General features: G+C 42.5%; 1 protein-coding gene across 2 annotated transcripts; it reads left to right on the forward strand.

Moving 5' to 3' along the window:
* The first annotated feature begins 448 nt into the window (after positions 1 to 448).
* fam166b (family with sequence similarity 166 member B) lies at positions 449 to 11,763 on the forward strand. Of its 2 annotated transcripts, none has more exons than XM_017697260.2 (6): positions 449 to 608; positions 925 to 1,142; positions 5,624 to 5,778; positions 10,485 to 10,617; positions 10,814 to 11,014; positions 11,588 to 11,763. In XM_017697260.2, the coding sequence occupies exons 1-6, from the start codon at positions 544 to 546 to the stop codon at positions 11,677 to 11,679; spliced, it is 864 nt and encodes a 287-aa protein (XP_017552749.1). In that variant the 5' UTR covers positions 449 to 543; the 3' UTR covers positions 11,680 to 11,763. The 2 variants fall into 2 exon arrangements, with proteins under 2 accessions (XP_017552749.1, XP_017552750.1); XM_017697261.2 differs by lacking the exon at positions 449 to 608 and adding an exon at positions 718 to 795.
* The last annotated feature ends 250 nt before the right edge of the window (positions 11,764 to 12,013 follow it).

A 12,013-nucleotide genomic window follows, 5' to 3' on the forward strand; every position in this document is an offset into this window, starting at 1 on the left:
TTTTTCTAAACGTGTCGCTGGCATCAAAATGAGCACATATTAAAAAAAATACAACTTCTCAGCTTCAGCATTCGTTATGATGTCTTTGCACTATGTTCAGTGAAATATAGGGTTTAAATGACTTAATCTATCTGTCTGTCTGTTTGCATATGTAAGGCCCACATATTAAAATGGCCAATTTCCAGTAAGCGATCATATATGCCTCATATACATCTGTATGTGACGAATATAACTTGGATATAAAGGAAACCCAAATACGCTTATAAATGTCATATATTTGAAATTAATTTATTTTCATTCATCAGATTTGAATTTACAGATGAAGGGACTAGTGCATTGTTTATGACGCAATCCGTCACAGAGTAACGGAGCCGCTGTTCTAAAGGGGCGGAGCCGAAGTGAGCGCCACTCTGACGCCACTCACCTTGACGCGCTGACTAGCAACCACGTCAAAACAAACTCTGAAACGCACACAAACCCAAACACACTGTGTGCGAGTGAACTAAACACACACAAACACTCCCCCGTGCACCCCGAGTGCTCATGGAGAGATTCCCTCCTAAATTCAGCAGGACGTTAGTGACGCCTGAGCCACATTATATCCCGGGGTAAGTGTGAGATGAAGTGAGGAACGACCCGGTTTTCCTTTCTGCTTTTCTGTTACAACACTAGCTATGTTCATTCGAACCAGGAGTGTTTGGACTTCATCGTGTGGAAAAAAAAACATGCTATGATAAGGCATTAAACATCTGAGTGCACTGGGCTCATTTCAGCAGCACTGAAGTGTGAATCAGAGTGAGTGAAGGTGTTCAGCGAGATATTCTCCTAAAGTAATTTTTCATGTGCTTTGATCATATCAGCTGTATGGAGTGAGCCTAAGCACATTTATAATCTATAATAAACACATTTGTATGAACTGTACAGGTATACAGGTTACTGTCCACAGCTGAAATATCACATGGGAGAGACGTACGGTAAGCTGACGGCAAAGCTCCTGACCTCTCCAGAGATTTCTTGCTCTCAGAGGCCGGTTCTGCACTCGGGACGTTTTCCCTCCATACAGAGGGACATGGGAGTTGATACATGTAGGAGACAGACAGGATTGGGCATACGGCTGGACAGTATGATCCCCGGATATACAGGTTAAACATTTACAAATAGACATTTTTCTTCATATGGAATTACACCACTGCAAGGGTTTGGTGTCGCTGATATTAAAAATGACTACTGCTAATTTTATTTCATTAACTAATAACATATACACACTTAAGTATTATGATCTACACTCTATACACTCTATGTAGGTATATCAAGTTTGTAGAATGCCAAGGACATATTAAAGTATGAAGAATTTATTGTGATTATCTATTTATCATTATTTCATATTTGTAGTAAAGTTCCCTGCCTCATACGGAGCCCTGATGGTGACATCCTGTATAAATAAAAATAATGCGTGGCCACGCCATATTAATGCAATGGAACAAGTTCCTAATGCATGGCTATGTCTTAGTAAGGCGTAGGAAGATCATGCCTTATCAAGTTGTGGTCAAGGCCATGCCTTACTAAGTTGTGGCCATGCATTAATATCTTGTTCCCACGCTTTACTAAGTCATGGCCATGACTTAATTATCCCACGTCTTACTTAACGCATTATTTTTATTTATAAAGCAACAAGTCTCTGTAGCTTTAAGATTTAATCTCTATTTTACAAATACAAGGCATCAAAGATTATATCCATCCATCCATCCATCCATCATCTTCCGCTTCTCCGGGGTTCGGGTCGCGGGGGCAGCATCCTGAGCAATGAAGCCCAGACCTCCCTTTCCCCAGCCACTTCCACTAGCTCCCTGGGAGGGATTCCGAGGCGCTCCCAGGCCAGCTGGGCAATATAGTCACGCCAGCGTGTCCTGGGTCTTCCCCGGGGTCTCCTCCCCGGTGGACTTGCCTGTGACACCTCCCAAGGGAGGCGTCCAGGAGGCATCCTAACAAGATGCCCGAACCACCTCAACTGGCTCCTCTCGACGTGAAGAAGCAGCGGCTCTACTCCGAGTCCCTCCCGGATGACCGAACTTCTCACCCTATCTCTAAGGGAGAGTCCAGCCACCCTGCGGAGGAAACTCATTTCAGCCGCTTGTATTCGCGATCTCGTTCTTTCGGTCATTACCCAAAGCTCATGACCGTAGGTGAGGGTGGGAACATAGATCGACCAGTAAATCGAGAGCCTTGCCTTATGGCTCAGCTCTTTCTTTACCACAACAGACCGGTAAAGAGCCCGCATCACTGCTGACCCAGCACCAATCCGCCTGTCAATCTCCCGCTCCCTTGTACCATCACTCGTGAACAAGACCCCAAGATACTTAAACTCCTCCACTTGAGGCAAGAGCTCATCCCCGACCCAGAGAGGGCTCTCCACCCTTTCCCGCGTGAGAACCATGGCCTCGGATTTGGAGGTACTGATCCTCATCCCGGCCGCTTCACACTCGGCTGCAAACCGATCCAGTGAAAGCTGAAGTTCACGGCCTGATGTCCCCAATAGGACCACATCATCTGCAAACAGCAGCGATGTGACCCTGAGGTCACCAAACCGGACACCCTCCATCCCCTGACTGCGCCTAGAAATTCTATCCATAAAAATTATGAATAGAATCGGTGACAAAGGGCAGCCCTGACGGAGTCCAACTCTCACTGGGAAAAAGTCTGACTTACTGCCGGCCATGCGAACCAAGCTCCTGCTTTGTTTGTACAGGGCCTGAATGGCTCGTAGCAAAGAGCCATGTACCCCGTACTCCCGAAGCACCTCCCACAGAATACCCCGGGGAACACAGTCGAATGCCTTCTCCAGATCCACAAAGCACATGTGGACTGGTTGGGCAAACTCCCATGAACCCTCGAGAATCCTGGAGAGGGTAAAGAGTTGGTCCAGTGTTCCACGACCAGGGCGGAACCCGCACTGCTCCTCCTGAATCCGAGGTTCGACTATAAGCCGGACTCTCTTCTCCAGTACCCTTGCATAGACCTTACCAGGGAGGCTGAGGAGTGTGATTCCCCTGTAGTTGGAACACACCCTCCGGTCCCCCTTTTTAAAAAGAGGCACCACCACCCCAGTCTGCCAATCAAGTGGCACCACCCCCGATGTCCATGCAATGTTGAAAAGGCGTGTCAGCCAAGACAGCCCCACAACATCCAGAGCCTTGAGGAACTCGGGACGGATCTCATCCACCCCTGCAGCCCTGCCGCCAAGGAGCTTTTTAACTACCTTAGCGACTTCGGCCTCAGTAATGGACAAGCCTATTCCCGTGTCCCCAGACTCTGCCTCCTCACTGGAGAACATGTTGGTGGGATTGAGAAGGTCCTCAAAGTATTCCTTCCACCGCCCAATGACATCTTCAGTCGAAGTCAGCAGCACACCATCTCCACTATATACAGTGCTAGTGGCACACTGCTTTCCCCTTCTGAGTCGCCTGACGGTTTGCCAGAATCTTTTCGGAGCCGACTTAAAGTCAGTTTCCAAGGCCTCACCGAACTCTTCCCACACCCGGGTTTTTGCCTTGGCAACGACTGAAGCCGCAGATCGCTTGGCCTGTCGATACCTGCCAGCTGCCTCTGGTGTCCTACAGGCCAACCATGTCCGGTAGGACTCCTTCTTCAGCTTGACGGCATCTCTCACCTGGGGTGTCCACCACCGGGTTCGAGGATTACCGCCCCGACAGGCACCAACTACCTTGCGACCACAGCTACAGTCAGCCGCTTCAACAATGGAGGAGCGGAACATGGCCCATTCTGAGTCAATGTCCCCCACCTCCCCCGATATCTGGTCAAAGTTCTGACGGAGGTGTGAGTTGAAGATCAATCTGACAGGTTCTTCTGCCAGACGTTCCCAGCAAACCCTCACTATACGTTTGGGTTTGCCTGGTCTGACTGGCATCTTCCCCCACCACCTGATCCAACTCACCACCAGGTGGTGATCAGTTGACAGCTCAGCTCCTCTCTTTACCCAAGTGTCCAGTACACATGGCCGCAAGTCCGCTGACACAACTACAAAGTCAATCATTGAACTGCGGCCTAGGGTGTCCTGGTGCCATGTGCACTTATGGACATCCTTGTGTTCAAACATGGTGTTCGTTATGGACAAACTGTGGTTTGCACAGAAGTCCAAAAACTGAACACCACTCGGGTTCAGATCAGAGAGGCCATTCCTCCCAATCACACCCCTCCAGGTCTTACTGTCGTTGCCCACGTGAGCGTTGAAGTCCCCCAGTAGGACAATCGAGTCTCCAGGAGGAGCACTTTCAAGCACCCTTCCCAAGGACTCTATGAAGGCTGGGTATTCTGAACTGCTGTTCGGTGCATAAGCACAGACAACAGTCAGGACCCGTTCCCCAACCCGAAGGCGTAGGGAAGCTACCCTCTCGTCCACCGGGGAAAACCCCAACATACAGGCGCCGAGTCGAGGGGCTATGAGAAAGCCCACACCTGCCCGCCGCATCTCACCATGGGCAACTCCAGAAAAGAAAAAAGTCCAGCCCCTCTCAAGGAGATTGGACCCAGAGCCCAAGCTGTGTGTTGAGGTGAGCCCGACTATATCTAGCCGGTATCTCTCGACCTCGCGCACCAACTCAGGCTCCTTCCCCGCCAGTGAGGTAACATTCCAAGTTCCAAAAGCCAGTTTCAGCAACCGAGGATCAGAACGCCAAGGCCCACGCCTTCGGACACTGCCCGATCCACAATGCACCGCACCCCTACTACTGCCCCTCCCATCGGTGGTGGGTCGATGGGAGGGTCAAAGATTATAGTTGTACTATAATATCATTCTCTTCACAGTCTATTTAGCATTCACAGGCATTTCTCAGGCATCTACAGCTCTGCTTATCATTTTGGACACATTAAATGCTTTACAGCTCTACAGCCTACTACTCCCGTGTACCCCTGATCAAATTATGTTTTGTTGGTTTGTCTAAGTGTAAATAAAGTAAACATCCTCTACAGAGAACACACTACTGCACATTTTACTGCACGATTACTGTTTATTTGTTGAATTTAACATTTAAGATTTAGCTAAACATATTGCCACTTAGAAAATTTACAGAATATGGAATTTGACTGGGGTTTTCAAACTTTTCCATTCAACTGTGATTAGAGCTAGCATCATAGTAGAACATTTTATAACATTATTTGCAACAAAATAGTTTTTACTACATAGTCTGGCATATTAAAGCATCGGAATAAGATAACTAAGTCCTGGCTTTGACTTATTAAGGCGTGGCACTAAGTCTAAGAATTAGACTCACTAAGTCATGGCCACGCATTAAGAACCCATTCCCATGCCTTACCAAGTTGTGGTTATGCATTATTTTTATTTATACAGGATGTCACCAGCTGGGCTCCATATGTTACAGTGTTGGAAAGGTGATTAGAAATTTTTGAGCTAGGTGATTTATTTCTTTATTTATTTATTGACTGATTGATTGATTGATGTTTTTGGATTGCCCACCTCCCACACTCTTCACATGAACATGTTTGATTTTGGACAGTTGAATCATATTTGTTTGTTGTATTTGCTCAATGTAAATACTGTGTATTTATGTGCTTGTGTGTGTGTGTGTGTGTGTGTTCTGCTCTATAGGTTTTGTTCCTAGAAGTCAGAACTACTTTGCAAAGACCTACACAGAGACGTGTCGAGAGGCTCTCAGTGAGTTTGAGTCGAATGAGAAGAGGAAAGTCCAGCTAACATCAGCTGATCTGCCGCCTGCAGTCAGTTACACAATGCCAGACTTCAAGGTAAGACAGACAGACAGACACACACACACACACACACAAAGGTGTTTACATATGTCACATTTGCATTATATATAAGTATCTTTATGTAAATAGTAATATGTTTCAAAGAAGCCAAGGAAAACGTTTGTGACGGGGTCATGGGAATCTGTCCCATCACCAAGCCTGAAAGGACAGTGGGGCATGAAAAGGTGATGGAAATACTCACCTTATCCTTGTTCTGTCCTGATCCTCAGGGGAGTGTGGCTGCCTTCCAGGACTTCCCTTGTACTGGTAAATCCCACGGCTGTATGTGGGGGGGGTGAGAGCCGAGAACATATGGGGAAAGACAGAAAAAGAGTTTGGGGGTAGACTAATATTAATATATAAGATACTGTGGAAAGAAGCTTCTTGTGTGTTATTTTACTTTGTTGTCTTAAAGTTGTTTGTCATTGTTTGTTTTGTGTAACCCCTCACTAGCCTGGGCAATGGTATGGGTTAACCCGATGGGGTGGGACTAGAAAGTTAAAAGGGGGAGGAATTCCTTCAGGAGGGAGAGGGGAAGGATGTGTCTATGTGGCCTTGTGGCCTCCAGCACAAACTGGCTGAGGCCTAGCCAAAAATATCCAAGGGGGACTGCGCAGATACTTGTGATCCATTAGTCCCAGTCATTTTAGTTGTAATATGATCCACTTATTTTACCTTTTTCTTTCCAGTATTTTTCTTTTAATTTTCTTTGCGCATTATAGTGTGCAATAAAAAACATCACGTGTGTGCAAGTCAAAATTGGAGCTTAGTCTGATCTTTTTGAAGGGAACCCAGTCTCTACTTGTCATGCTACAGTGAATGCAGTCCTATAATCCGGACACTCCAACATTCCCACAATGTTTAAAACTATTTATATCAGATGTGATTTTGCCAATAAAACACTACATAATATTAGAATAGGTACAAATAAACATGAATTCAGTAGAAACAAAAGGAATGGGTTGTTTTCACTGAAGTTATTAAGTTATGTTGTTTGTGAATACGTAAAGAAGAACACAAGTTTGGTTCCTGATTTGTTTCATTCAGTAGCACTCATCACACATTATATATATATATATATATATATATATATATATATAGACACACACACACACACACACACACACACACACACACACACTATATTCACTATAAAAGTAATCGCTCGTCTGTCTTCACACTTTCCACAAGGGTTAGGGTGTGACCATTCACACATTTTTGACCATTCTTCCATGCGCATTTGTGAGGTCAGACACTGATGTTGGATGAGAATTTCTGGCTCACAGTCTCTGCTCTAATTCATCACAAAGGCATTCTATCAGGTTGAGGACAGGACTTTGTGGAGGCCAGTCAAGTTCTTCCACACCAAACTCACTCATCCATGTCTTTATGGACCTTGCTTTGTGCACTGCTGCCCAGTCATGTTGGAACAGGAAGGTGCCGTCCCCAAACTGTTCCCACAAAATTGGGAGGATGAAATTTTCCAAAATCTCTTGGTCTCCTGAAGCATTAAGAGTTCCTTTCACTGGAACTAAGGGGCCGAGCCCAACTCCTGAAAAACAACCCCACACCATAATCCCCCCTCCAAAAAAACTTTACACTTGGCACAATGCAGTCAGACAAGTACCGTTCTCCTGGCAACTGCCAAACCCAGATTCGTCAGTCGGATTGCCAGATGGAGAAGCTTGATTAGTCACTCCAGAGAACTCCACTGCTCTAGAGTCCAGTGTCAGCTCTTTACACCATTGCATTCAATGCTTTGCATTGTGCTTGGTGATGTAAGCCTTGGGTGCAGCTGCTCGACCTTGGAAACCCATTCCATAAGATAATCTGAAGGTCACATGAAGTTTGGAGGTCTGTAGCGATTCACTCTGCAAAAAAGTTGGTGACCTCTGCTTTTTGTTGCTGTTGTTCTCAATCGCTTCCACTTTGTTATAATGCCACTGACAGTTGACTGTGGAATATTTATACACCCTTTATAAATGATGAGTGGTGTTGACTGTTTCAGTAGCAAAAATTTAAGCTTGCTTTGAGCAGAATGTTAGAAAGTATATGACTAGCAAATACAACATTGAACAGTTGTACACATTAAATCATCATATTTTTATTAAAACACCAAAACGTTTCACTTAATGGCAGAAATTTCATAGTGACAGTTCCACACTGATTTTCAGACTTTTTTTTTTAATTTACTTGAAAATTTACTTGAAAACAATGATAAAACTGCTCACCCTGTGGCCATGAGGGACAGGGATGCAGCCTCACTTCCTGCTCTAAAATGCAAAGGCATAGCTCAAATAAGGCTCAGACTAAAACCCTTTGCGTTTCGGTAGTGACATGAAAACTTGAAAACACACTTTTTAATTTTTTTTATTTAAAAATGTAACTTATGATAAATGTACATTTTCAACTTCACTTTAAAAGAAGTTAATTTTTTTCCAAAAAAAAAACATTGAAAAAAAAAGCAAAGCAAAAAGTATTATTTGAACAGGGTTAGGATTTGAGAAATAAACTATTATATATATATATATTTAGCTTATTATTCTCTATAATAAAGTCTTGTGTTTAAATAGACCATGACACAATCATCTAAATGTCAATCTCAATGTATCTAAATGTAATATGCATGTTCTAAGCTCAACAACTCAGTAAATAAAAATAAAAGCACTGTGTAAAGTTGGGACTATATTCTTATTCAAACAGTTAGAACTGTTTTTCTCTGCTTTTACTCCAAAGTCAGGACACAGACAGCAGTTTTATGTAACCTGTGTCACCTCTTCTTGACTTGCCACATCACCTGAGGCGTTTAATTATGAATGCAGGAGAGATTGAGTATCAGAGCAGGACATGTGGCGCGCTCTCATTAAACAGGGCGCAGCGCTGCTTTTACAATCTGGATCTACTACAGATTTACTGCAATTACAGGCTCACTGTGCAGAACAGACTGAGCTGCGCTGACAACAAAGCATCACTGTCACTCACAGTTAAAGGAAAACAACTGAATCTCTATATTTTAACAAATCTCCATATATTACACATTTCTCTGGTGGGAATGTATAATTTCATGCAACATTCAGAGAAATATTTTGTATCATCAGTGGACAAATCTGATTATTGTGAGCGCGTTCAAAGAGAATTCAAAGATAACTTAGTCAAGACTTGGTGAAGGACGCATCTTCTGATGATGTGAGTGAATTGTCTACTATTGTCATAATTTCTTTATCAGCATGATGTTGATTTTGCATTTGAGACCTCAACATCAAGCCAGACCATTCTCATACATCCTGAGAGTTTAGACGATGTTATTCTGAGGGTAAACATTTCTTCTGCACCTGTTTGAGGTTTGTGGCCTCATTTATTTGCTTTGTCTGCTGCCATTGGCAAAGAAAGTCTCTCATGAGTCTCTAATGCAAATTTGCACTCAGTTTTAAATGGTGGAGCAAAATCACTGTGAATCTGCCATGAGTTCCTCAAACCTTAGTTAACGCTTTAAAATCCCTTATTACATATCAAGTCTTATTACTCAGTAACTACAGGGACATCAGTGCAAACTCACTGAGCTATTCTTAGGTTATAGAAGTGTGTAATGAAACTTTGGACCCACCCATGGTCAATTAAAGGGTTTATCAAATGGAATATGGATTCAGCCACACATAAAACACCTCCAACTACTGTCTGTGCAATCATCGCCTGCTATGCTGCGATTCTTCCTCAAATGCACATAAAGGCATTTTGTTTTTCATGCACAAAGTGCACAAACTACACGTTTAGGCTGGTGTGCTGTGGTAGGAATTTGTCCTTTATTGCCAGAAAGTGATGCCAATGATGATAATTTGATAGAATGCGACTCAGCTTGGCTTTGCTGGGCTGACATAAGCAGCTTGGTAAGTTTCACTATCTAAAGCTTGCTAAAGATATCTGTGATGTGAAAACTTCAGCAAAGGTAAACTCCACCTATATTCAGGCTTTTGGGAGGCCCCATCATTTTGCCAAGCTGTAATACTGAGACTGTAATTAGGCCTGTCTGTATCCTCCACTTAATTACATGAACCTTCAATCAGCACTCCAACACCTCTCACTGCATCCACTAGCACCTCAGCTCGGCCTCGACACAATTCTATCACATACTTATTAAATGTTTTTTTATTTTATTTTAAGTGGTTAACGCTGGGATAGGAGTAGCCCCCTGCGACCCTGAGGGAGAAGTGGCTTAGAAAATGTGTGTGTGTATTTCAAGTGGTTAATTTGACCTTTAATCCAGTAAAATCCCAGTCTTATACTTAGGCTTATTATGCAAAAACTACAGGTACTTCAGTGCAAACCAATGGAGCTTTTTTTATGTTGTAGAACTGTTACAAATATCAAACAAAAAAGATTTTCATGTTTTAAAGGCTATTAAAACACTGGATTTTTAAATTATTCATGTTTAAATATTTAACTGCTGGAACACTGAGGTGCTGACAAAAACATTATTGTTTATTGACATTGCCAGATATAAATTTTTGGCCATGTTTGTGCAAACTCTATTAAAATGGATATTCAAGCTTTTCTGTGTATATACAGTCCAAAACTCTTCTTAAATTCTTCTTATTAACATTAACATATAACATGTCTGGTAAAATAAAAAATGTATGTAAATTTATAGTAAATTACTGGTATTCTGCGTCAATGGACAACAATACTCACGTTGTTTTCTTCTATAGCCACGGAGCCTCATCACCCCTTTAACAGCCGTCTCTAAGGAAGCTGCTCCTTACAAACCTGTGGACCCTTGGAAGCCTCTTGGATCCCCTTATTTCATGGATGACAACAGTCTGCACAAGTACTTTATTTCAGGCAAGCCATATCAGGCATAATGACACAGTCTGCAATTAACACTGTTTATAGCTCTCAGTCCCAGAGGGAGCTCCTCACTGCACAGTTTAGTGTTTTTCTTGCCTTTTTGATGTAGATTATGAGAAATTGCGTTATGTTGAAATGTGCAGAAGTGTGTTCTCTGTAGAGAACATGTTTGTGCTTATTTGTGCTGCAGGGTTTACCGGTTATGTCCCTAAAGCTCGATTCCTGATAGGAACCAGCTATCCTATTACCACCAACAAGGCTCTGATCCAGTTCAGTAAGGAGATGAAGGTGGGTCACAGCATGAGGGAGGGGGACAACAGTCTGCCCTCAGCAGCCACCATCTACCCCACTCACCGCGGCCTTCTGCCCTCCTATACAGGCCATGTTCCAGGTACTGCTTTTTTGTTAGTCTTGTAAGCAGATCAAGACTTCAGTTGCTCACTTTCTTAACTTACATAATATTCATAACACAACTTCATGTCTACAATTAAACATAAAAAATAACTTCATGTGGTAACAAGTAAATTAACTAGTTTTATTCAACCTAATTGAATACTTGCTAATACGTTTTGGGGATTTGGATGTGTAATTACAGCTGACATACCACATTTTGATTATGGCAGCAGCAATATGATGTAAAATCATTATAAATGGAAAAAAATATATTACAAGACTGTAAATAGGACTTTTTGTTTTGAACATGACAAAAATTCTTTTTGGCTAACATTAATAACTTAATAATTTAATGCCTGCAGTTTAAAGGGTTACATGTGTATAAATAAAACTTTAGTGTACATTTTGTCAGTATGAACTAACAAACCTATAATTTTTGGTGTTTGGTGTTGTTGAAAGTGTTGTTTTCACTTTTAGCAAATGTACAATATACACCAACAGCAGACTTGCTAAAGGTTGGCTGATATTTTCTTATATTATATTTTTTTATTATATTAAATTGTATTTTCAGGTTACAAATTTGGGTATGGCCAGACGTTTGGACAGCTGACCAAGAATGCTCTGGCACACAGCGGTGCCAGCAGAGAGATGAAGAGCGAGTGATGGATTTTGGGATTTTTAGTTGGTCCCCACCAGCTAAACAGTTAAACATCTAATTGAAATTAAAGCAATTGGGCTAAAATGCAACATGAACTAAGATGCTTTGGTCTTGAAGTTAATGAAATGTTTTGGTTTGGGTGGGGAGTGTGTTCAGAAAGATTTTATAGATTTGATATGACAAATGAATGATTGTAGAATATGTATAAAAATGGCAAATGAAGTGTCCTTTGTCCTTATAAGGTTTACTATAAATTTTCATAGTAGACTGTTTACATAAAAAGGCCAAACTGTAGGTATGGTTTAACAAATCTTTATTATCACAGGAATCTCATCAAGC

Source organism: Pygocentrus nattereri, chromosome 18, assembly GCF_015220715.1.
Source record: "Pygocentrus nattereri isolate fPygNat1 chromosome 18, fPygNat1.pri, whole genome shotgun sequence".
Lineage (NCBI taxonomy): Eukaryota > Metazoa > Chordata > Actinopteri > Characiformes > Serrasalmidae > Pygocentrus > Pygocentrus nattereri.

Excerpts from the sequence above, each read along its gene's own strand:
- fam166b (XM_017697260.2), top strand. The coding sequence starts at position 544 with ATGGAGAGATTCCCTCCTAAATTCAGCAGGACGTTAGTGACGCCTGAG. Across the intron at positions 609-924 it reads GAGCCACATTATATCCCGGG|GTATACAGGTTACTGTCCAC; the intron begins GTAAGTGTGAGA and ends TGAACTGTACAG. Across the intron at positions 5,779-10,484 it reads ACACAATGCCAGACTTCAAG|CCACGGAGCCTCATCACCCC; the intron begins GTAAGACAGACA and ends TTTCTTCTATAG.